General features: G+C 44.4%; 1 protein-coding gene across 2 annotated transcripts in view; it reads left to right on the top strand.

Moving 5' to 3' along the window:
• Nucleotides 1-711: 711 nt before the first annotated feature.
• Nucleotides 712-27,184, top strand: part of vib (phosphatidylinositol transfer protein vib) — a 79,983-nt gene continuing 53,510 nt past the window's right edge. For both annotated transcript variants that reach the window (XM_050183860.3, XM_050183852.3), the window contains exons 1-4: nt 712-830; nt 1,105-1,135; nt 1,300-1,641; nt 26,018-26,098. In XM_050183860.3, the coding sequence (XP_050039817.1) occupies nt 814-830; nt 1,105-1,135; nt 1,300-1,641; nt 26,018-26,098 (471 nt within the window). In that variant the 5' untranslated portion in view covers nt 712-813. The remainder of the gene's footprint in view (nt 831-1,104; nt 1,136-1,299; nt 1,642-26,017; nt 26,099-27,184) is intronic.

Below are 27,184 nucleotides of genomic sequence, written 5' to 3'. Positions count from 1 at the left end.
TGCCTGGCGTACCTGTTGAAAGATCGCCCCGTACTGCTTAGTAGCACATTTTGTCGCCCTGGAACTGCCGCAGTCGCACATGGAGTATAAACGTTTGTGAATGCCGCAGTTCGATATTTATTTTATGGGACATACGCACTTGACAAAAATGAGCTTAAAAATATGTTCGCGCAACATTTGAGTTTTCTGCCCTATTCGCGCACAAACCTTTTCATGGCACATTCTTTTTACAACTTTTTTTGTTGTTGATAGCAGCGTTCGCGAACAATCAGTCAAGTACACGGCCAGTGCACGACGATGATCTCGCGCATGGCTTCGCGCCGCTTGCAACGCGCGAGCCGCTTTTGTTACCACCTCCGTGATTACCACATCTGTACTGAAGCTGCACGTGATGCCGAAGCAAAATGACCACGGGCCATGTGGCCTTCGAGCGTTTTCTCCCATGGGGCGGGCGCAGCATAGGTTTCGAAACGACACCGTATCCAAGTGACGTCTGAGATGACGCATCCTTCGCGGTGGCCGGAAGATGGCGCTTCGCGTATCGATTGTTCTGCAGTTCGGGTCGCTTCGAAGTGGAGAAAGACGACGCCGATTTGGGGCTTTTTATGGCTTCGGAGGAATTCTAGCCGCATAGAAATCGCACGGAGGGGACTGTCGTCGAGCCAGCAGTGAGGGTGATCGACGCTAGGGGTGCTCGGTTTCGAATCGCGATTTCCTGCGGGTCACAGCCGGCCTCTTCCCCTGTCAAGTGACGTAGTCCTCCCTCAGCCGCCCGACCTATGCAGCACTGATAGCCGAGCAGCAGCCGCCGCGATGATCATCAAGGAATTGTGAGTAGCTCTCGCACGATTCTCGCTGTGGCCCGTCGAGCGAGCCTAGGGCCCGGTGCTTCGCTTGAGGTCACTCGAGCGGACGCCGCGAACGTAGTTTCCAAGCCGCCGGGGCTCGGCGACTTTCAATGGGCAGTGTGGGGGTGGCGCCTCGCGTCCTTTCCGCTCGGTGTTACGGCTCGCGTTGGTGGCCGAGGCTTTGCTTAGTCGCCGACGGGCTGCAGCTTTTGCGATTGGATCGGCGCTGTTTCTCACCCCTTTTCTCTGGTTGCAGTCGCGTCGTTCTTCCGATTACCGTGGAAGAGGTAAGCTTCGGCCGGCATTCTCCGCACGGCGTGGCCGCGGAGCGCGCGCGCACACACCGGATCGGGGCGTACCGAGTGGCCGGCCGGTGCCGTGCGCGCGCGCTCCGACGTCACGGCCGGCCGTTTCCGGGGTTGACGCTGAACGCGTTGCTGGCCAACTGCAGTACCAGGTGGGCCAGCTGTACTCGGTGGCTGAGGCGAGCAAGAACGAGACGGGCGGCGGCGAGGGCATCGAGGTGATCAAGAATGAACCCTTCGAGGGCAAGGACCTGCTCGGCGGCAAGTTCACCAAGGGCCAGTACACCTACAAGATCTACCACCTGGAAAGCAAAGTGCCCGCGTTCATCCGCATGCTGATGCCTAAGGGTTCCCTCGCGGTCCACGAGGAGGCCTGGAACGCCTACCCCTACTGCCGCACCGTGCTCACCAACCCGGACTACATGGCCGGCAACTTCTCAATCTGCATCGAGACCATGCACGCGCCCGACAACGGAAGCCAGGAGAATGTACGTTGGCATGCATGTTTGTCGCTACGTGAAAGTCTGGGCGCAGTGCTGCTAGAAATGTTCTCCGGTTTTCCTTTTTTAGGAGTTCTACACTCTTTGCAGACTTTCACATATTGCTGTGCACACTGCTGGTACACCTACACTATATAAAGCAGCACACAGGCGCAGCCTTCATCAAAAGAAACAAAGATGCTCCTAGGGCATTACTGTACAAGTCTTGCACCACTGTGCTGTGACCATGGAACTTCTGAATTTAGAAAGCTCTTGAAGGAGAGGAAGAGTTTTCCTTCCTTTCTAGACCAGTGTGTATGCAGCAGGAGGCTGACTAGGCATCTAGGAGCTAGTTACAGTCATGCACTGAAAATGTCTGTTTCATCTGACAAAGGCTGTACATTCCTGCAACAGGCAGTCGAACTTTGAGCACTCTGCGACACCGAGACACTTACCACAGTATTTTTCTCTAAGGCAACATGAACAGCTAATGGTACAGTTTTAGCTTGTCCATACTTTATGCGAAAACAGAGTTGCGGTAAACATGCTGGCAGTAACAATGCTGGTTGCAATGTCTCATGATGCTTTGTCCGACAATATGTTAAACATCTGTGTTGCATAGGTGTTCTCGTTGAAGCAGTATAAAGTAAATCCCCACATGTTGTCAATTGCATTGCTGTTGACGCTTTACACCAGCGAATAAGTAGCATATGGCCAGTTACTGCAATAATAAGTCTGCATTCGTTCTGGTTAAACTCCGCGCCACAAGGTGGCAGCACCAAGCCGGCTACTTGCATTTGCGCCACTAGTAGCCCAGCATTCTGTGAATGGTGATTACGTCTATGGACAAGCCAAAACTCTAGCGTGACCAACAGTGCAAACTTCTTCTAGAACTACTGCAGAGGGCAGCAGCAATTGCTGTTTTATAGCTGTATTAGCATATACATGATTTAGTGTATCTCTTTTGCAATATACTTGTATATGAGGAAAACTTTTATTTTATTAAACAGTCCTTCAAAGACCTGGCAGTCAAAGCAGAGTTAATTTGCCCATTTTAGTTCTGTGTGAAGCCTATTTATATGAATAGTCTCATGGAAGATGTATGCACGGTTTCATAAATTGATTACGTTTGCATCAAAATTGGTAACATTTGCCCGAAAGAAAATCTGCTGCACATATCAGTCACTTGAGGCAGGAAGGAACTTCTGTGCTAGTGCTGGGCTTCTGACCATCCATAAGCGAAAGTTACTTTCTCATGCAGCCATTTCTATACTCCTAGCCACCCTGCTCTTTATTTTCTGTGCAAATCTACTCGATGTGCAAGAAGTCATTGAGCATTATGGTTGTCGTGCGTAAGTGTGCATTGTGTAAAGTCTATGTAATCAGTGTGACCCCTTGCAATATTAGAATGTTAGACATTCACCTCTTCTAAAGAAGCACCAAATGGAATATTAGTATTTGATATTGGCTGTCATGTGCCTCATCAGAGCGTTCTTTCGTGGGCCGTGTTGTGGCTCTTCGGGGCCACTTGCGACAACTTTGTAAAGAAAGCTGTACTGCTTTTTCTCAGCATTGAATTGCTAAAAATGCCTCAGGAGGTCCACTGGGGCTTGGAGTTGACTCTATCCGTACAAGATACCTGTACTTTTGAGACAAAAGTACACAAGGAGAGCCTTCAGTTTATATAATGTCATCCTTGACAGGCGGCTATTAAGTCCGTCTCTTAGAAATTTTCCTCCCCCACAGAGGCGTCTGTGTCAGCAGGTGCGTTTCGGCACCACGGACCTGAGGACGTGGCGGTTGGCCCCTCCCGCATTTCACCGTACGTGGCTTAGTCGTGTCCAGGTAAACGTTGTGTCCGGGGGGTTGAGCTGAAGCCGGGTGTTTAGATCTTTATGGCCCCTCGGGGGAGACAACACACATCTTAGGCCTCCGTTTCACGTATACCACCCCTGGAATGACCCACTTGGGCAAAATTGGTAGTTGCCTTTTCCTATCCACCTCTCCGATCTTCGTCTTTCTCTCTCACTTTCAATCTGTCCTGTCCTCTGTTTATTTTCCTTTTACTTCAGACTTCACAGGCAACAAGAGTTGACCTCGTGCATCATATCTCGCCTTGGGTATATGTATTTGGTTATAGTGGAGATGTACTACTGGCATGCGCAGAACTGAATACTTCAAGTCTTGTGTCATCTCCTGGTTGGGCTCCATGCTGGGCGGCGGCCATACCAGCTGAATATAGCGTTATATTTACGGCATCCAATTTTCCTGCACCCCTTGATCACTCCCTCGAGAAGGGGTGCACCGAAGAATCCCTCAACTTCTTTATGCAGCTAAAGAAACTTTCCCAAAGTACCAAGTAATTTGCAGTCATCAAGAAACCAAGACAGTCCGCACAATATCTCCTTTTGTTCTGGCGAAATCTTTGACAGACAATCGGCCCAGGCTACAAAGTAACTCTCATGTTTATATTGCGCTCAGTTTTACAAACACAATATTAAGGAAGGACAGGATGTGGATGGAGGTAGCGCAAACTACCAACTGTTTAATACTGTTAAAGAATGCGCTTATATACAAGGAGATATGGTGCGGGGGGGGGGGTACATATAAAAATATATAACGTGGTGACGACATGTGATCATAGTTCGGGTCAGGCATACATCGTTCACATGCACCCGTTCGCCACGGCAAACTCGACTTCAGCTTTGATAAGCGTGATGGAAGGAGTGCTTACGCACATCTTTTTCTTTGGCTATCGCAAGCGCCTCCCATATTTCTCGCTCCGTTTTTGTTTTTGATGTTCCAATGACTGTGGTGCTTTCTAGTAGCGGAGAGCATTTGCATTGCATTGTTTAACAGTATTAAACAGTTGGTAGTTTGCGCTACCTCCGTCTACGTCCTGTCCTTCCTTAATATCGTGTTTGTAAAACTGAGTGCAATATAACCATGAACGTTCACCAACTAGCCCCCTTCATTGCTTTACAAAGTAACTAAGATGGGAAGTAGCAACCTTCTTCTTGAAGTTCGTGACAAGACGCAGTACAGAAAATTGCCCAGACTAATTGCTTTTGGAGGCGTTCCGATTTCTGTGGGCCCACACAAGTTGTTAACACTGTCTGCGATGTTATCTATGAAAATGACCTGCTTGATCTTAGTGAAAGTGAGCTACTCGAGGGTTGGCAAAATCAGAATGTTGTAAAGGTCCAGAGAATAACCATCAGGTGTGACAAGGAAATCCCCACAAAACGTGTAATCATAAGTTTTGGAACAAGCAAACTACCTGACTCAATAAAAACTGGATACTGCAACCTCCCTGTAAGGCCATACATTCTGAATCTGCACCGATGCTTCAAGTGTCGGCGGTTAAGGCACGGTTTGCAAAGCTGCCGAGGGTGTACTACTTGTGCAAAATTTGCATCCCATGAACACTTGTCTGACACCTGCACTTGCACCACCCACTGTGCTAACTGTGACGGAGATCACCCCACATACTCCTGTTCGTGTCCGTTGTGGAAAAAAGAAAAGCAAATCATCCAAATCAAAATCAAACTTTTCATTCCAAGAGGCACGCAAATGCTTCTCTGTGAATCAGTCTATGAATTACTTAAATGATATTGCGCGACAAAAGAAAACGACACGGACATGAGAGAAAACGACACACCAAATGCACCTTTGCGCTTGGTGTGTCGTCTTCTCTCACGTCCGTGTCGTTTTTTTGTCGCGCAATATCATTTAAGTAATGGATTACCAACTTCACAATGCGTTGGCGGGCTAGTTGGTGCGAATCCATGAATACTTGGTTTAGCGCAAAAAACAACAGACACAAGAAAGACGACAGGACAAGGCGCTTTGTCCTGTCGTCTTTCTTGTGTCTGTTGTTTTTTGCGCTAAACAAAGTATTCATGGATTACCAACTTGCCCAGAATGCTGCTCTCATTCAGTCTATGAACCAGCCGGGGGGCAGTGCCACATCTTTCGGCGGCCACAAGAGTCATGTGGAGTGTAACTGCAGTCAGCCCCCCTTGCTGGAGCAACCAGGGCTGTTCCGCCCCTTGCCAAGGAGGACCAGCAGACTCTGGGGCCTGCCAGACCCAGGGCCACTGCCCGTGCAGATAGGCTTGAAACCCTTGCGAATATGCCTACTGAGGGGGCACTAACCACCGCCTCAGACGAGGTGATGGATACAACCACAACACCGGCGTCACAGATGCCCAAGGAATAGTGCAGTCCCTCGAGTGCACAGGGAAGAAAGAAAAATCCTGCATCACCTAACTTAATTTTTCTTAGACAGACCACAAAAAACTCGTATATGGATACACAGATACTATAGTGGAATGGTGGGTGTTTACTCCAAAATCTAGATGACGTTAAGCAACTCCAAGTTCAAACTCTAAGTTGAATCTAAGGGTGCTGTGTGTCTAAGAAATGCGTCTTAATACTTCACACACAAACTTTCTCCTGCACCAGGCCATTTACCACTATGACAGCAACCATGCCGTTGGCTTGTCAGGCAATGTGGCCATAGCAGTAGATAAGGGTGTTGCTTGCTTGCAATTACAGCATAATATGTCCCTAGAGGCTGTTGGAGTCTGTGCAGTACTCTTAATAAGATGGTCACAATTATGTCACTATACGTCCCCCCGAACTACCATCTATCAAAAGCAGTATTTCACATCTTTATGTATGAACTGCCTGGGCCTTGTATCATCATCGATTTTAATGCACATAACATCGTTTGGGGAGATTGTCGTGTTGCCAGAGGGCACTTGGCAGAAAACTTCCTCGTCTCTACAGGTGCATGCCTACAAAATAAGAAAGCGCCTACATTCTTAACATGGCAAACATAACATTCTCATCAATCTATTTAAGCATTACATCTAGTACACTTGTGCCGTATCTAGAGTGCAACATGATTAAGAATCCATATAGGAGTGACCATTTTCCAATTGTCATAAAATTAACTAAAGGTGATGAGTGCTCCCCATGCATACCCGATAGGAAAGTCTGGTCAGCCGACTGGAAGCAGTATAGACAACTCTCGCGTATGACCTGGGAAGACATCCCTACTCTTTTTATCGATCATACAGTGGTATGTTTGACAGTGTTTATTTTTGATGCAGCACCAGTATGTGTCCCTGGATCAAATGGATTACCCTCCAAATGACGTTTTCCCTGGTCGAATGGGGAGTGTAAGGAAGCTCGCAGAAGTCAAAATAAGGCTTGGAGTCACCTTCGCGACTCTCCAACTACAGAGAACTTGATTAGCTTCAAGAAAAAGTCGGCAGGTAGATGAATTGGCCACCATACCAAAAGGGAAAGCTTGCAGAAGTACATCTCTAGCATAAATTCTTATACAGGCGAAAGAAAAGCCTGGAACTTGGTAAACAAGGTAAATGGCCGTGAAACTCATCCTCTACCACTAGTACCACTAATACGCAAGGACGCACTCTTGAGGACCTAGCCGATTCTCTAGGGGCATATTTTGAATACGTTTCTAGTTCATTCCATTACTTGGACACATTCCTGAGATACCAATGACAAGCGGAGCGACAGCCTCTGGATCGGAAAGGAAATAGAAATGAACCTTACAGCTGTCCATTTAACATGGTAGAGTTTCAGGCTGCATTAAATTGTTGTAATAAATCGGCCCCTGGAAACGATCGAATAGTTAATAAGGTGATCGAACACTTACACCCCAAAGCACACAAAACACTCCTACCACTTTTTAATGCCTTATTTTCTGCCAGCTATATTCAATCCGTTTGGAAAGAAGCAGTCATAATAACTTTCCTCAAGGAGGGCAAGGACCTATATTCGGGCAGTAGCTACAGGCCTATAGCCCTGACAAGCTGCCTATGCAAACACTTTGAGAAAATGATAAACTGACGCCTGATCCATTATCTTGAAATGAACAAAATACTAGACCCCTTGCAGGGTGGTTTTAGGGACGCTGGAACCACAACAGATCACCTTGTTTGCATCGAAGCGAATATCTACAATGCCTTTGTGCACAAACAATTTTTATTATCAGTATTTTTAGATATGGAGATGGCATACGACACAACTTGGCGTTTTGGAATTCATGATGCGGCTGGTATGGGAGTCTGAGGCAATCTCTTGAATGTGATTCAAAGCTCCCTCTCTAATCGCAAGTTCTGTGTTGGGTTTGGTAATGTGCTATCTCATCCATTCATAAAAGAAATGAGTGTACCACAAGGTGATGTGCTGAGCTGCACTTGCTATGTTGTGTCATACCACGCACTGTTTTATTGTGTACGTGGATGACGTACAAATAGGATGTAAATCGTGTAGTATTTCTATCTTTGAGCGACATGTACAGCATGGCTTAAAGAAATGATCTAAGTGAGCTGATGAGAATGGATGTAAACTAAACCCTCAAAAAGTATATGTGTTCTATTCTCGAACAAGAGAGGTATACTGCCTGACCCCGCTATCTATCTTAATGGAGAGCGGCTATCTGTCAGCCATGAACTTACATATTTAAGAATTATCTTAGACTCCAAACTAACTTTTGTTCCTCACCTTGGGTATCTGAGAGCGAAGTGTCTGAAGTCAATGAATCTAAAGCTTTTGTCCTGCACATCTTGGGGAAGTGACAGGAGATGCCAGTTGAGCCTCTTCAAAAGCCTTATACGGTCCCGCCTTGACCACGGAGCTATAGTATATAGCTCTGCTGTGCCTAGTGCTTTGAAGATGCTAGATCCCGTTCACCGCTTGTGTATACGCCTTGCTACAGGTACATTCAGGACTAGTCCGGTAGAAAGTCTGTATGTGGAATCTAATGAATGGTGCCTACATCTCCAGACGACATATTTAAGTTTTTCCTAAGCTCTGAAGATTAGATCAGGTGTGGAACATCTATATCACTCACCTATTCGTGACATGTCTACTGCCAGGCTGTTTTGTAACCACCCAGCTGTTGCGGCTCCATTGAACTTTTATTTGGAAGCAAATGAAGATACCTTATTTGGAAGCACTGGCAGAAGATACAGGCGTCCCATTTTTAGAACATTTCCTAATGGCTCATTCATTGTCCACGCCATCCACAATTCATCGATAACATTAACATTTTCCATGGTGCTCTTTGGCCATACATGGCCCTTGCACCATAAAACTCCACACATCATAGAAATATCAGTCTCACCTTGTTTCTTGTATTCTCAGAATTGGTAAACATTCAGGGCCATGGGCCCAATTCTTGGCCACTGTGAGCACATTGCGATGAAGACAGAATGAAAAAGTGCTCACGCAGTGCTGAGGTATTGGCACATGCTAAAAAGCAGCAAGTGATTCAAATTCATCGGGCGACGTTGGTGTGTACTTGACCTAGTATCTGCAGTTGCATCCATCCCGAGCTCTGGGGGGACCCGATAGCACTGCTTTGGCAGGTTATGAAAGTTATAGCTACAACATGCAGGTGCCACTGACAGATGTGCCATGTCAGTAGGACTGTTTTGGAATGTAACAACAAGGAAAGGAAACATAACCAATCGGAAGCTATTGTACATGAACCTGTGAGAACTAGATGGGATTGGTGTGTCAGATTGTAAAAGCAAGAAAAACATAACTAGTACAAATCTGTCAGTGACATTCTACTGAACTCCATTAATGATTTAAATAGAATGAACAGTTGTCAGTTTGTGCATGTCCATGTTGTGTGCATCCTTATCATGCATACTTGTTGCCGAGTAGCACATTTCAATTCAACACATACAACCACAAGCCCCAACTTTAGCCCTTCTGCAAATGAAGATTATAGAGCAACAGATATGTCCATTGTTGAGTTGCTATGTATCTGAATTTGGCCTTAATTGACACATTCTGGCTGCGGTAGCCACATTTCAATGGGGACGAAATGCAAGATCGCCTGTGTATCATGTCTTGGGTGCATGTTAAAGAACCCTAGGTGGTCAAAGTTAATCCAGAGTCCCCCACTACGGCATGTCTCATTATCAGATAGTGGTTTTGACACGTAGAACCACAGAATTTAATTTTTAATTTTAATAATTGATACAGATGTAACTCTTGGAAACTAAAAAAATAATGGTGCTTAGGACTACATTGAGCTTAGCTAGAGCTGTCTGCGAGAAACTTGCGGAAACCGTCAGATGCATATGGTTTCCAATACTGCTACACTGTTCTTTGGCATGTGTACCACGCATTGCAGTGGGACCACAAGGCCACCATTGCTTGGAGTGCGGCAGAACTAGGCTGCATAAGAACAGGCGCTATGGTCTAGCCTATGTGAGACATGACTTCACTGACATGAACACCATTAGAAATGCACTCAGTGTTTTGGAACTTAGCACTGGTTTCACTTTGAGGAAGGTGTCAGGATTAGATCATTTTTGTTCTGCATATAAGAGTGGTTCAGAAAAGTGCACAAACAGTGCCATTGTAGTGGGCATTGTCACTGGTTACATTTTGGGCTTTTACGACAGCACTTGACCTTGAAAAGTGTGACGTGTGAGTGAGAATACTGTTATTATGATGCAGTACAGTAATCCATTAAAATGATCTGTCTGTGTGGTAATATTGTAGGTGGTTACAGTGGAATGACCTGTTGCATATGCTGCTTTGGTGTTGTTGAAGGTACTACTTAAAGGAGCACCAAAGGCAATTACTAAGTCAACGTGGACTGTTAAAATACCATTCCAGAAACCTCACAGCACTTTTGTGCCAAGAAAAAACTTAGTTTATGAGAAAATTGTGTCTGAAGGGTCCGCATACCTTTAGTGCAATTCAAATTGTTCGCACTAAGCAGGGTGTGGTGACGTTGCATACGCCATCACCACCCTTTACTGCCGTCAGTGAGTAAAACAGCGCCCAACAGCCGGCGTTATGGTTTTCTGGGCAAAACGCAAACACGTGGCCACGGAGAAACTGAGCCAAGACAGAACGTTGTATTTGCTGCTGCAGCTGCTCTTGGTCAAGTGGCGTAGAACTGTTCGGCAATCCTGCACCATCACAGGGATGTGGCATTCCCTGCTACTTGCAGTTTCTGAGAGTCTTGCGAGCCAGCAAGCCAAGTGCAGCACTGAGCAACAACAAAACTACTGAAACACGAAGGCGTAGGTGGCACAACGTAGGAGAAAACGAAACCGTTCAACCGCCCACGTCATTGTAAAGGGTAACGTTAATGAGTTATTTCTTTTAATATCAAATAGAACTGGACGAGTAGCATTTTCTGTCATGTTATAATGCAATACAATGATCTCTTTATTATGAGTGGTTGAGTAATAGTGACAATTATGAGGAGTGCCTTCGAGCCAGTACTCCAGTGTATCGGGGGAATCTCTAATAGTGTCCTGCATTTACCTCAATTTCTCTATTACTAAAGCTCTGTTTGCGATAATATTGATGCCTGAGACGTTCTCAAGCACTAATCTATCATTTTAGCTGGACTTATTGTTTCCCTATAGTGTCCCTATAGGTTTCTAGCACAGGCCACACCGACTCGGTTGAGGCTATGCTGCCAAGTGCGAGGTTGCAGGTTTGATACTCGGCCATGGAGGCACTATGCGAGAACAATTGTTTCATGCTTTCCAAGTGGTCCCCCTGTGTTGATTTTGTATGCTAAATGCCATCAGTTATGCCATGTAGCTATTCTATATGAAGCCCTTAGTAGCAGTTAAGCTGTGGCAAATTAACCAGCTCACCCCTGTCTTTCTTTATTTTTTTTTTTTTTTTGTTGCTTGTTGGTCGTAAGCATAGCCATGTGCACTGCACATCTAGTGTCAGTAGCGATGTCCAACACAGTCCAGCATTAATCCTCATCAACATCAGCCTGGTTACGCCCACTGCAGGGCAAAGGCCTCTCCCATACTTCTCCAACTACCCCGGTCATGTACTAATTGTGGCCATGTTGTCCCTGCAAACTTCTTAATCTCATCCGCCCACCTAACTTTCTGCCGCCTTCTGCTACGCTTCCCTTCCCTTGGAATCCATTCCGTAACTCTTAATGACCATCGGTTATCTTTCCTCTTCATTACATGTCCTGCCCATGCCCATTTCTTTTTCTTGATTTCAACTAAGATATCATTAACTTGCGTTTGTTCCCTCACCCAATCTGCTCTTTTCTTATCCCTTAACGTTACACCTATCATTCTTTCCGTAGCTTGTTGCGTCGTCCTCAATTTAAGTAGAACCCTTTTTGTAAGCCTCCAGGTTTCTGCCCCATACGTGAGTACTCGTAAGACACAGCTGTTATATACTTTTCTCTTGAGGTATACTGGCTACCTGCTGTTCATGATCTGAGAATGCCTGCCAAACGCACCCCAGCCTATTCTTATTCTTCTAATTATTTCAATCTCATAATCCGGATCCGCGGTCACTACCTGTCCTAAGTAGATGTATGCCCGTAACACTTCCAGTGCCTCGCTACCTATCGTAAACTGCTGTTCTCTTCTGAGACTGTTAAACATTACTTTAGTTTTCTGCAGATTAATTTTTAGACCCACCCTTCTGCTTTGCCTCTCCAGGTCAGTGAGCATGCATTGCAGTTAATCCCCTGAGTTACTAAGCAAGGCAATATCATCAGCGAATCGCAAGTTACTAAGGTATTCCCCTTTAACTCTTATCCCCAATTCTTCCCAATCGAGGTCTCTGAATACCTCCTGTAAACACGTGAATAGCATTAGAGAGATCCTATCTTCCTGCCTGACGCCTTTCTTTATTGGTATTTGTTTGCTTTCTTTATGGAGGACTACGGTGGCTGTGGAGCCGCTATAGATGTCTCAGTATTTTTACATACAGCTCGTCAACTCCCTGATTCCGTAATGCTCCCATGACTGCTGAGGTTTTGACTGAATCAAACGTTTTCTCGTAATCAATGAAAGCCATATATAAAGGTTGGTTATATACCGCACATTTCTCTATCACCTGATTGATAGTGTGAATATGGTCTATTGTTGAGTAGCCTTTACGAAATCCTTACTGGTCCTTTGGTGGACAGAAGTCTAAGGTGTTCCTGATTCTATTAGCGATTACCTTAGTAAATACTTTCTAGGCAACGAACAGTAAGCTGGTCAGTCTATAATTTTTCAAGTCGTTGGCGTCCCCTTTCTTATGGATTAGGATTATTTTAGCGTCCTTCCAAGATTCTGGTATGCTCAAAGTCATGAGGCATTGCGTATACAGGGTGGCCAGTTTTTCTAGAACAATCTGCTCATCATCCTTCAACAAATCTGCTGTTACTTGATCCTCCCCTGCTGCCTTCCCCCTTTGCATAGTTCCCAAGGCTTTCTTTACTTCTTCCGGCTTGTGGGATTTCGAATTGCTCTAGTCTATTCTCTCTTCCATTATCGTCGTGGGTGCCACTGGTACTGTATAAATCTCTATGGAACTCCTCAGCCACTTGAACTGTCTCATCCATATTAGTAATGATATTGCCACCTTTGTCTCTTAACACATACATCTGATTCTTGCCTATTCCTAGTTTCTTCTTCACTGCTTCTAGGCTTCCTCCATTCCTGAGAGCATGTTCAATTCTATCCATATTATACTTCCTTTTGTCAGCTGTCTTATGCTTGTTGAATAACTTTGAAGTTCTGCCACTTCTATTCTAGCTGTAGGGTTAGAGGCTTTCTTACATAGGCGTTCCTTGATCAGATCTTTCGTCTCCTGCGATAGCTTACTGACATCCTGTCTAACGGAGTTACCTACTTCTATTGCAGACTCCTTAATGATGCCCATAAGATTGTCGTTCATTGCTTCAACTCTAAGGTGCTCTTCCTGATTTAAAACCGAATACCTGTTCTGTAGCTTCATCCAGAATTCCTCTATTTTCCCTCTTACCGCTAACTCATTGATCGCCTTCTTATGTACCAGTTTCTTCCGTTCCCTCCTCAAGTCTAGGCTAATTCAAGTTCTTACCATCCTATGGTCACTGCAGCGCACCTTGCCGAGCATGTCCACATCTTGTATGATGCCAGGGTTAGCGCAGAGTATGAAGTCTATTTCATTTCTAGTCTCGCCATTCGGGCTCCTCCACGTCCACTTTCGGCTACCCACTTGCGGAAGAAGGTATTCATTATCCGCATATTATTCTGTTCTGGAAACTCTACTAATAACTCTCCCCTGCTTTCCTGCAGCCTATGCCATATTCCCCCACTGACTTGTCTCCAGCCTGCATCTTGCCTACCCTGGCATTGAAGTCGCCCATCAGTATAGTGTGTATTGTTTTGACTTTACCCATCGCCGATTCCACTTTTCATAGAAGCTTTCGACTTCCTGGTCATGATGACTGGTTGTAGGGGCGTAGACCTGTACGACCTTCAATTTGTACCTCTTATTTTCACAACAAAACCTGCCACCCTCTCGTTAATGCTATAGAATTCCTGTCTGTTACCAGCTATATTCTTATTAATCAGGAATCCGACTCCAAGTTCTCGTCTCTCCGCTAAGGTAGCACAGGACGTGCCCACTTTTACCACTGTATATGCTTCTTTCATCCTCCTAACTTCACTGAGCCCTATTATATCCCATTTGCTGCCCTCTAATTCCTCCAATAGCACTGCTAGGCTTGCCTCACTAGATAACATTCTAGCGTTAAACATTGCCAGGTTCAGATTCCTATGGCGGCCTGTCCGGATCGAGGGATTCTTAGCACCCTCTGGTGCATCGCAGGTCTGACCGCTGCCGTGGTCAGTTGCTTCGCAGCTGCTGGGGACTGAGGGCCGATGTTTGATTGTTGTGTTCATATAGGAGGTTGTGGCCAAGTACAGCACCAGGGTGGCCAATCCTGCTCTGGTGAGAGAGTGCGTTAACGGTTCTGGTCACCGGGATCAGGCCGCACTCCAGGCCTGTTTATGCAATTTTATCAACACGCGGATTTTTCAAAAAAATCCTGTGGAAAATTGGGTGGCACCGGTATTTGAACCACGGTCCTCTTGCACGCGAGGCGGATTTCTACCTCTACACCACCACTGCATAGTTACTAGGGCATTAATAGCATTAATAGGGGCTAGTAATTTCTTGCACGGGTATCTCGTGTAGTCCGGTCTTGGTGGTCACTCCTCCTGTTGGTGTGGAAGAGTCATGTCAAGTCACTAGAGGCAAACGATTGTCTGTTCCTCTTCGGTGTTTATTGTTGCAACATGCTTCCTTTGCATTAGGGGATTTGGATGACTGAAGCACCAAATCAGTGTTGCCTTCTAGCTAAATTCATGCTTTTATAGTTTATCCTCCAGTCTTTAATTTGGTCTCCACGATATAGGTCTCAACTCTTCCTTTGTAATGGCCATCGAACATGGGTGACTGGCAAGTGTGGCACCCTTTCTGTGCTTTCTCAGAGTAGTGTATGAAGCGGACTTTCGTTTTCTGTGCAGCTTTTTCTTTTGCCGTGTGGAGGAGATTTTTAGAGAGTGCGCAGAGCTGTGCACTTGGCAAAGGCACCGGGCACTCCAGTAGTGGGGTGCTGAATCCTCATAAAGGTGACGTTGGTCTCACAGTTATGCTGTGCCCAGGCATGTCAGGTAATTTGAGTTTACTTCGGAGGATAAAGAAACTCAATGCTTGCTTGAAATCATTGTTGCTTGTGTGGCAGGGAGCTTGATTTTCTGCCTGTGGATCACTGATTTTTCGTACCGACTGAGGTATCACAGAGGTGTTTGCAGTATTACAAGTTTTATTTTCGGTGTCTCTACAGCATATGGTGGAGACTTGCTTCTGACAGCCGAGCAGAGTGATTTTTTGCTCAATATTAGTACTTATAAGAAACAGGCGGATTCCACGAGGCATAGAACATTTTTTGTAGCTCACGTCCCTGATGAGCTCGAACATGTAGGAGGAAATTAACGTAAAAATGTTTTATTATTTCAGACTAGTCTTACATCTTTTTTTTATGTTATCAGCACAGCATAAGTACATTTCTTTAGCTTTCATTTGATGCATAGTGTGTTGTTATAACCATAATCATATATTTAGTGAAAAATCTTTACTGACACATTCAAAACAGGATTTTCCTTTCCATGATAAGGAAAGAGTTGAAAAATTAGAATAGTGCTAGAAGACATGGGGCAACCAACTGTGAAAGGTCTAGTAATAAATATATTGTATTTTCTAGAGTACGCACCCTCCTATAAACAGTCCTTTGCATGAAAGAATTTGTGTATAAGTCACACCTTTGTGTAAGTTGCACCATTTTGCACGGTTGACACTACTTGCCATAATCTAGAAATAATGCATTTTTACTGATATGAGACCACCTAGTGCATTGAGCTTGCAGTGGTGGTTGCTAGCTATATGCTGCATGCAATGTAGGAGGAGACACGGATTGATGCTACTCGAGTTTCTGGTGGTTCTAAAGAATGTAGGTCATCGACATTCAATTGCAACAGAATCTTTTGACAGCAAATGCAGCTCACGTTATTAGGAATTTTGTTGCTGGTCTAGGCCACCATCAAATGCCTCGCCTTCAGAACTGCTCACCTACAGTTGACTGACTTCAGGTGACACTGGCGCGCGCATTCCCTCGTCCTCCAGTTCATCATCACATAGTTTGCTCCCACTGGGGTTGGTTTCAAGCGCATTTGCATAGAGCCCAGCTTTCTTGAAGCCTGCCGCTACTCTTTGCACCGGAACAGAATCCCAGGTGCATTGCTGACACATTTAGCTTTTTTACCAAATGATGCATCAAATCCCATGCATAAGTAGCACCATTGTATTACAGGCAGCGAGGAAAATTGTGAGGAAAAACTGCGGCTTGTAGGCTGAACAATATGGTAGGTTCTACACAATTCACGACCATACATAGGTATGTGCAAGGACAGTGCCTTTAGTACAGGAAAACACCTTTAAAGGAAACACAGGTAAAGGAAAAACACCAGTAAAGGAAACACCTTTCTAATAATTCACCGTCAAATAACGTACTGGTTCTTGGAGGCACCATCGTAAGTGATAACCATAGAAAAATCCTTGCTTTAGGTCCTAAGCACTGTTTTAAGCCCAACGTAAAGCCCGTGGACGTTTTAAGCATACCGCGCTGCATAACCAGGTTCGTCCCAGAACAACGCTCGCACTGTATTTCAGATTGCATTGCTAGCATTAAACAATCAAATTCTCATTTTAAGACGTCTGACCCTGTCTGACCGTTATTTAATTACCTTGTGGAACATAAACTTAGAGCAGTAATATCTGACAAGGAAGGTTATTTCATAATTATGCCAGATGACATGTTTTCAGAAAAAGCGATTTCAGCCATAGAAAAGGATTTACAGCCAGTAAAACTCAAGCCGTCGGCAGTCAAGCAACGTGCGGTTGACCTCCTGTCAAGACATAATCTTGATAATGTTGTCTCTAATGTCAAGAAAGCAAAATCCCTCACCTTAGAACTGTTTTTGTCGGCGAAGACCCATAAGCAAGAAATTCCTTTTCGTGCTGTAGTGTCAGAGAAAGGGAGGTGGCAGCTCTGTGTTGCTAGTTACCTACAGAACTGCTTAGCTTCATTAATTTTTTCAGACCCCTCTTGCTTGCATAATTCTCAGGCACTAGTTCAGTATTTGAGAGAGGAAAATCCTGGTGATTGTACAGCTTTTAGTATGGATATCGAAGACCTGTATTATTCCTTGCTGCATGACGGGTTGCTAAATTCCGTAAATGAGTGCATTAAAGAACAAGTGCAAGAGTTGGCTTTTATTGACAGATGCGGTGTGTCCACGGGAGCTTTTCTAGAAATTCTTTCAATGTACTTGAAGTCGACGCTGATTGGGTGGAGAGATGCCGTTTTTCTGCAGAAATCAGGCATTTGTATTGGCTCAAAGGTTGCCCCTATTCTTAGCAACATTTACCTGAGTAAGGTTGAAAACTGCTTAGAGAAAGCATTAGGTGATAGCATTATCAAGATATTTCGTTACGTTGATGATTACTTGATTTTCTGCAATAGGGAACAATTCGATTCCGCTGCTACCTCAGTAAGTGAGCAATTTAAACTTTATGGAGGAGGATTAAAGTTTACCAAGGAATTTCCTCAGCGGCGCGTAATTCAGTTTCTTGACATTTCCTTGGTCTTCGAACAAAATCATGTTTGTTGGCAGTACTCCCCAAGATCTTCGAAGCCGTTGCTAAACTTTCAATCCAAGCATCCCAAAGTAGTAAAAAACGGAAATGCCATGTCGTGCCTTAAGTCTTCTCTCACCAGATCTTGCATGCACAAAATGAGCGCCAGTTTTAATGCGCAGGTCTGGCGCCTATTAGAAGCAGGTTATCCTAGTGTAGCAGTGGCCACTGTGGCTGAGCGCCTAAAGAAGTCTGTTTCGAGGGGGACGGACGTGATTACAGAAAGCAGTAATAGCAAAAAAAAGTAAGGGCTATTCGTATATTCATTTAGTGTCGTACAGGCTTAAAAAAGTTGCAAGTAGATATGATGTTAATGTTGCTTTCACTGCTCCCAATAAGCTGGGTAAGATATGCGCTGTCGTACAGAGGAAAAAGGAGCAGGTAAAAGGCAAAAAAAGAACAGATATTTGTCCAGTGAAGCACAATAAGAACAACAGTTTTACTGACTGTCGTATGGGTGTGGTTTATAAAATTCCCCTTAGCTGTGGCCAGTTCTACGTAGGGCTAACAGGACGCTGTATCAATCAGAGGCTAATGGAACATAAAAGGTCGTTAACCGGTGGATCGCCTTCTAATCTTTTCCTACATTGCCAAGATTGTAACTGCACGCCAGAGTTAGATGAATGCGCGATATTGTACAGGCATAAAAATGAAGATACGCTTCTTATGGTAGAGGCATGGCATATCTATAATGGTAGAAGTGCATGCGTGAGTCAGCCTTCGATTACTTTACATAAAGAAGAGATTAAGTGCCTTAACAGTTATCTCTCACGTAGACTGGCACATGTACCCGACTGATGCGTGGCGATACCATTCCTGAGCTTGCGCAGATGAGTTTTGTGTATTCTTTCTTTTTTTCACCTCAGTGCTCCGTTCAGTTGATAGTCGATGTTCGTGTTGTCCACTTCTCTTGTGTCATGTCTGCACGCCTCACCTCTTTTTTGCATTATGATTCCTTACCAACTAGCTCAGCTTTCTGTCGTTCTAACCTTCAGTGACCATTCCTACAAACCAGGCCTTTGGCAGGGAAGAAGTTTGGGCGTGTTAATAGTTCAATCGTAAACTTGGATACATAGTGCAAGAACGACACAAGGGCAAAGCAAGGTCACGCCTCCTAGCGAGGACAGGCTCTTCACTATAGGCGACGTCGACGTTCCTGAGGAAGTTCGCCGGATTCTGCGCCTTGGTCCTAAATTCGCAGTCCAGGCTCGGAAAGATTCCGCTGATTTTCTGACTGTTCAAACCCTACTGTTGATAGTATTCTTGCCTCATTCAATGAGTATTATAGGCCACTTACGTTCACCACGGAATTTCCTGCGCAGGGCAATATCGGGTTTTTAGACTTGCGGTTGCATTTCAAAGCTGAACATGTGTGTTGGGTATATGAGCTCAGAGCTAACAAGCCGCCCTTGAGTTACAGTTCTGCACACTCAAAACTCATAACAAGAAGTATCGTACGTTCTTTCTTGTCATGGCGCTCTCTCCAAGTCATGTCCTCACTTGCTGGATGAAGGCCTTAGGAAGCAGGTGGCTTGTCTGGAAGCAGCAAATTATCCGAGACATATCATTATATCGGTTGCTGAAAGCCTGCATCGTCGAAGGAAGGTAACTTTACACCTGAGCGATGAGCAGAGAGCGGATGACGAAAGAAAGAAGAAAGAACAAAGGAACAAACGAAAGGTGGCTGTAATTCCCTACTTTCATAAAGTTTCCCACAACCTAAAAAAGGTAGGCAACAGTCTGGTGTAAATGTTGTTTTTACAGCACCTAACAAACTCTTGAGGTTGAGTTGGTCGAGCTTCCCCATGAGGAAACTTAAGCCAGGTTGCACTACTGCGCACAAGGATCCTTTTGTAACATGCACTCGTAACGTGGTGTATAAGATTCCACTTTCGTATGGGAAGTACTGCGTGGGCCAGATGGGCAGATGTTTAAGCATGCGTCTGGTGGAGCATAGCAATAAAGTAAAGAGCATCACTATAGATGGGCATCCGGCTGCCCATTGTAGAAAATGTGACGTGAAGGCACCTTGCTACCCTCTCTTAAAACAAACTGTTGTTGTCTATCGCCACAGGAATAAGATAACGAGGGAATTTGTCGAAGCAGCTGAGATAGCCAGAGCAGTTGACGATTGCGTTAGCACGCCGTCTATTCTTTTATCTAAGAAAGAGCTTGAATTTTTTGGCATAGTAGTCATATGACCGCTTTTCCTTTCTTATTTCCATTCAGTGTGTCTGTTGCAGTGGCTTCCCAGTGAGTATATATCTGCTCACCAGCTGCAATAAATCAATTGTTGAAAGTTAGCGCTCGTCCCGTGTTCCTGCTTTGTCCTTGTGTCATTCTTGCGCTATGTATCCCAGTTTACAGGCCTTTGGGTTGCAGTTATGAAAAATGTATCTTGTCCCATTTGGTGCGATTTCATCGCTGAAGTGGCTCTGAGCCCATGCCTGCAAAACACGTGGATAAGTGCATGTTCCAGCCATCAGTTTCAGACAAGATGAATTTGCATGTGAAACCTGGAATTGGCCTGGTAGAAGGAAAACAGTTGAGTGGAATGATTTGCAGGAGGAAATTGTGTACACTGTGGAAGCAAGTGCTGTAGCTGTACCATTTAATACATTGAAGTGAGAGCCTGGAAAGATATTTCATTATTGCTATGCATTAATGGTATGAGTAGGGTAATGAGAAAAACAAGTATAGGAACAAACATTTGAGGCATGAGCTACTGTGAAAGTGTGACCATGTTGATCCATTCTTACACTTGCGCTGACCTAGGATGAGCGTGCTGTAACTGGAAGTTGTGCACTGATACTTTCTGGCAGTTGTGCATGATCAAAAGATCTGTTGCAGTGACATAAGCTGCTGCTAGATGTACGTCTGAGAAAATGTTTTCTAAAGGCACGAAAGCTTTTTCACTGTGGCTCTTAGCTAACTATTACCGAGTTAAAAATTGCAGCCAATGCGTATAGGTTAAGGCTGCAGTACAGTTTTGACATGGCCATCCAATGTTGCTTATTGTTCTGGCAGAGAGATAAGATTTCCATATCTCAGTGCACGTGAACATCTTGTTTCTTTTGTATATATATATATATCTATATATATGTGCATTTAATTCCACATGGTAGCAAGGGTCATATTGGCACTGGGCCAGCAGTGAGTGCTTCTGATAGACGAGTTATCTACATGGTGCGTGACTCTCGCAGTCTCTATGCTTTTTGCGAGTGGGCAACTTACACTGTCATGATGTATCTGCACTGTCGGTAGACTGCTCAAGTGTTTGCAGCTACAATTTGATTTAGAATTCTAGTTCACTGATGCAATGCATGAGTGACCACAATGGCAGTGCTCACAAACTTATTTTGCTTATTCATTCAATACTTGCAATCTTTGCTGCTCACTTCTAATAGCTTGAAAAGATGGTGGCAATGTAGTTCTTTATGCATTGAAACTGTCAAGGACTACCTCTTGTCTTCTCTAGAGGCAGAGATATGTGACACGGGGACATAACCAGTCAGCAATGCCAGGAGCATTTTGTGCATTGCAAAGTAAAACATGTAAAATCCTTTTCTCCCGACACTCTGAGAAAGCTTTTACATGGTACATGCTTTACGTAATGGGCACTCTTATGTGTGATATAGTGGGTTGGACGGCCGCACATTGAGGCCCTTCTCTCACTTGACCCATGTTGAAATTCACATTTCACAGTGGGCCTGTGCATTCTTGTGTTGTATGCAATAGTTAAAGGGAGTAGTAAAGTTGGGTAATGTCCCTAGTCGGCTGCCGCCACATATCTGCTATTTTAAAACACAGCTTTATTCCAAGCAGCCAGTACAGAAATGTTTGGCATTGTGCAGTTGGCATATGTTACTGATAGGAGTGAATTATTTTTGCTTACTGTACCCTTAAGGGACACAAATGCATAAATATGTTATGGGAGAAGGGCTGGTGATTAAGAACAAGCACAACTAAAAAAACTTACCACAATATAGCGATAGCATAAAAAAGCACAGTAATGCAGCAAAAGTTGGGGAAATACAACAACATTGATAAAACAAGCTAGCAATATAGCACCGAGCAATGGGTTTTCTAACAGTATTCACTGCTCTGCAAGAAGGTTCATAGCTTTACTATAATACGAACAAGGAATAAGTTTGAGAGGTGAAAAGGTCGACTACTTGGGTACAGGACTGGCTACCTGCACGTGGATGTTTGCTCTGAGCTAGTACATTTTCTCTCTTCCTTCTCTTGTCCGAGTTCCTTGATTATGCTGCACACAGCTGTGCAAGCCAGTGCACTCGCAGTGCCTGCAAAAAATATCTGCATCAGTTGTGGAATCTTTCATGGTGCTCTTTGTGGCCCTTGCACAACAAAGCAGCACATCATCATCATCATCAATTATGGTGTCGAGGGAGGCAGCAACTCATTGCGTGACTGTGGTGTTAGGCTGCTGAGCACAACGTCACAGGTGTAATTCCCGGCCACAGCGGCCACATTTTAAATTGCCGAACGCAATAACGATCATGTGCTGTGCTTTGGGTGCGTGTTAAAGATGCGCAGGTGTTCAAATTGTTCTCTAGCCCTCCACTCCGGCATCCATAAACTTAGTCCCTCCATACACATTTTCTTTAACCAGCTTACCGTATAATGCGGAATATAGGTCGAGGCGGAATATAGGTCGACCCCCATATATTGAGGCAAAGAAGTCAACATAACAATTATAAGGCACAAAACTTTGTTTTATATAGTGGTGCCGCCAGACTCGTCACCTGCTCATTCGTCTGAGCTGTCTGAACTCTCGTCCGAAGATGACTGCTTTTCGCTGGCTGCGTGCCACAACATGTCATCCTCGGTGCCGTCCAAGGAGTTGCTAATGCAACACTTCTTAAATGCCCGCACCACCATATCGTTGGGCAGCGAGCGCCAAGCCTGCGCAGCTGGCCGGCCGGTTGTTGCCGGCCATCCACCGATTATATTGTTCACGGTCTTTAAAGGGCTTATTGAGCACGGCGTCCGGTGGCTGAAGTGTTGAGGTCATGCCTCCCGGAATGACGGCGAGTTCCATCCTCGCGTCGCGGAGTGCCTGCTTCACAGCTGCGGTCAAGTGCCCACGAAAGGCATCCAAGACGAGCATGCTCGGACACCGCAGGAGTGCGCCGGGTCGCCGATTATAGACGGTCTTAATCCAATTGAGCATGAGGGCCTCGTCCATATAGCCCTTTTCATTCACGCGAACGACAACGTCCCGCGGGAAAGTTTCTTTCGGCGTCAGACACCAAGGGGGCGATAACGATGCGGATGCCGAAAGGGCTGCACTCCTACATGTTGCCAGACGACTATTCATGTTGTGCCAAGGGCCGGTATATAATTCGAGGGGTGACCTTTTAGTAATACTTTTTGGAAAAAACCTCGACCTATATTCCGCACTATACGGTAAGTATTGCCAACCTACCCTCCTCCTCGGTGCTCCTCCCTCTCTCATTGATTGGAATATTTAAGATGTTTCACATACATGTTTAGACACTTACGATTAGACCTTTGTTGCTAATTTGAATGTGTGGGAAGTGCTTTAGTAAAAGGAATTTGAAAGTAGATGTTTGGGTGTTTGCTCTAGGTATCACAGTAGCGGTTCTCTCATTGGCTCCACATTTTAGGAATGTGACAAAACTCCCTGAGAAATTGAAAATACTAAAATTTGATGGACAGAGTTATGTGGCACCTGAAGGGGTAGTTCTGTCTTGAAAGGAGACTCTTCACATAGCAACTGTAAAACAGCGGTGCAGGAAGCCGCTGACTCCTTCACTTCTGGCCACTTGGAAGCTACTTACTATTAGCATTTAAAGGCCAACTGCAACAAAATTTTACCTTCACTAAACTCGTTACAAATACCACTGAAGCATCTTGGCAAAGTCGCGTGTGATTGTTGGCAGCCTCTAAATGCGGCACCCATGCAGGTGGCACACGCAGTTTTCAGTGCACGCCGCATGCTGTGCCTAATCCTGAAGGTCATGCTGGAAAGCTGCACACTCTAGGTCATGCATCACTTCTGACAAGCGGTAATGGCAGCATTTTATTTATTTTTTTCAGTTTTGGTCTCAAAAATTGATATTTCGGCAAGATTTCCATGACATTCCCACTCGTATTTGAAACCTCAAAATTTGACACAGAGGCTCCTTTATATCTACACTGTCTTAAACTAGGCTTTTTACACGGTCCCAGATTTTGTTGCAGTTGGCCTTTAAACATGCGAAAGATTTCTGAGACATGTTTAATTGAAATGGCCATCATGTCTGTGGAGTTTCTGCTAGCTATGCCATTGCAAGCACATTTAAGCCATTCAGGTATGTAAATATACTGTCTGTAGCATTGATACTGTTGTTACTTGAAAATGTGCATGTGTACTGTTTCAATGTGTTAGTTTGCAATTTCTCCCTGTGAAACCATGCACACTGGTATGACAGCATTTTTCATGCGTAATAATCCACTAAAAAACTACGCTGACTGCATGACTTGTGGACAATTTCTGACATGTGTACAACTTCCCTGGCTTTCATTAAATTTTCATGATAATATCGATGGCACTCGTGGGTTGTGGGTTTCACTTGCAAAACCAGCCACAATGTGACAAAAGAGCATTTCGTGCTTTGTGGTATACATTTTTTGGCTTGTGTTGGTTTCTGTCGATTTCTTTTATCTACAGTCAAACTTAGTAATAATGAAACGGGATATAATGGAATAATGGATATAACGGAGTACCATATTTATTCGAACATAGGTTAAGTTTCTTTTGGAAAATGTTACAGAAAGCAGCTGCCTACCTATATTCGTGACCAGAGAATCTCGACCTATATTAATGCAAAAGCGTCAAATGGCCCATTGAGCAAAAAAAAAAAAAAAAAAAAATAGAAAGCCAGTGTCTGTGGTCTGGACAAGTGAAAAATAGCGCCTAAATTTCCATTGGCTGCGATGCCACGTCACGAGCGCACCTCGACGGAGCAGAATGGGTGAAAGGGAAAGCCTGCTGGCTGTGATAGCGGGCTAGGTGTTACTTGAGGGGAGAGGGCATTGCCATAAAGCGACGTTGCTCTCGGAAGCCTATGTTATCGACACATTCCTTGTCCGCGCAATTTTTCGTCTGTGTTCTCACTGCACCTCGGTAATCGCTGTAAAGAAATTACTATATGAAAAGACAATAAATTAGAAAGGAGAAATGTTTTGAACCTACGACCCCATGCTCAGAAGCTGAGTATTGCCCACTGGCCTAACCAGCACCTCCTAGGTGGTAGGCCTGTGCACTCTGCGTTATGACATCATGCTACTTGGACTGAAAGTTCCATTTACAAGTGACGAAAGTGGTGGCGTCAAAATCACTGTGGCTTACTCGGGAGTGTCCCCATTAGATTCTGTGGCAATTGGGCAAGGTGGCATGACGTCACGGATCGAAGTGCACTGATCTTGTGCCATCTAGGAGGCATTGGCCAAGCCTCTCAATGTGCTTTTGTCCATGAGGATTCATAACTCAAAGGACTGCTCAGCGACGTTAATTTAACATTAATGCTTTTGCATTCACAGCTCATAAGAAATGCGTAGGTGTTCTCCGATTTTTTTTTGTGTGTGTGAACAAAGCTAGCAGTATTACCAAGCTAACGGAGTTCCTTTGTTGCACACGCTGTAAGGTCAATCTGGAGGTTATCCAGACTGGTTTTAAGAAATGCTACATATCCGTCGCACTCAACGCCACCAAGGACTATGTTGTTTGAGGACGCCTGCAAGGCATCTGACAAAAATTTCTCAGTTCCGATAAGCATGCAGCTTGCAGCATCGACTAGTGAGATTTAGTAGCGAAGCTTACGGTTGATAAAGGTGTGTCATGTTCAAAGTTTGTCGTTCTTCTAAAAAGATGTGGGTCGATCTATATTTGAGTTACTGTTTTTTATTTATCGGTGATTTCAATAATAGGAGTTGACGTATACTCTTGTTTGACTTATGTTTGTGTAAATATGGTAAGTGAAATTACCCTTGAAATCCCCATGCATTCATAGTGCAGTACATGCAATAATGGATATAACGAAGTAATTCTGGCTCCTCCTTCAACTTTGTTATAACAAGCTTTTGCTTTGTATGCTCTTGGGATGTCAGTGGTTCTGTTTTTAGATTGTGGGTTCCACCCTCTGAAACCATGCACAATAGGCAAAAAAGTGTTCCATGCTTACAGCTGCCTCTGTTTGCCAAATAGATTGCTTCATTTGTCATTGCTTACTGTGCTTAAGCCAAGGCTCTGTATGGTCATACAGCTCTTGTGCTGGTGCAGGTTCATGAGCTGCCTCCTGAGAAACTCAAGATTCGTGAGGTGGAAATCATCGACATTGCCAGTGACCCTGTGATGCCACGGGTAAGTGCGTCTCCAGTGCACATATTGGCCCAATAATGGCAGTGTGGATGGGCTGGGTGCAAGAGTTGTGCACGACATCTTCGATACTTGCAAAGCTATTCTTTCAGTCTCCAGATTCAGTTACATGCTTAACTATTTGTTACTTAATTTGTGCAAAAGTTGTCGACCTGAAGCTTGCGTGATCACGGCGTGCAGTTACCGTGGAATTCTTTTCACAAAGTAGTACATGTGGCTAGTTTCCTTTTCGAAATTTTTACTCAGCAGCAAAGTAGTGTCAAACATTTTAACAAGAAATTAGTTTGTGATTACACATCAGTTGTAAGTACTGAGAAATATACAGTGGAAGTGCTACCTGTGTTGAGTTTTTAGTGTAGTGTGCTCAAATCACTTTTGTGTGAAACATTAGGAAGGTTTATGCTTTTCAAGAAAGCAAAGCTGCATTGCTTAGACAACAAGGTCTGCTTGTCCCTGTGAATACTGCGCTGTTCCGTTTCAAAAAAGGTCTTGTGACCTTAGAAAGTGTGTTCTACTATGAAATTGGCACTTGGGTAGGAGTGCATGTAAACTTATGCTATATTACTTTTATTTGATTCAACGATGTTAGCTTTAAGGTGTGCCTAATGACTGATAACTTGTCGGAACGTGCCATGGGATTGCAGACAGCTGAAAGTAGTGAAACAAGCATGTTGCAAGCATGAGTACTTGGAGCAGTTAATCTTGCATTTGAACAGTGCACAGCAGATCGAACAAGCAGTTAGGAGGAGGCTTTAGCTCGGGCCCAATGCCAATGCTGCCTATTCAAATACACTTAAAATGCAGAAACACTTTTTTGAGATAACCACTGTGCCAGTTTTATTGAAATTTGTTGCATTTGAGAGTGAAAGCTATATTCTAGTGACTGTTGCAAGTGGAATTTTGATTTATGGCCTGAATTTTTTAAAGTTGTCAGAAATTAGTAAGAAAAATAGAAGCACAAAGTTGTCCAATTCATAGCTCTGCATCAAGAACAGATGTTACATTTCTATAAATTGCCTCTGTTAGGGCATCCAAAGCAGACAATTTATATCAATTTATCCCATGGTTATG

This window comes from Dermacentor andersoni, chromosome 3, assembly GCF_023375885.2.
Source record: "Dermacentor andersoni chromosome 3, qqDerAnde1_hic_scaffold, whole genome shotgun sequence".
Classification (NCBI taxonomy): Eukaryota; Metazoa; Arthropoda; class Arachnida; order Ixodida; family Ixodidae; genus Dermacentor; species Dermacentor andersoni.
The sequence above is the reverse complement of the archived record's forward strand: the minus strand, read 5'-3'. Positions and strand labels throughout refer to the sequence as shown.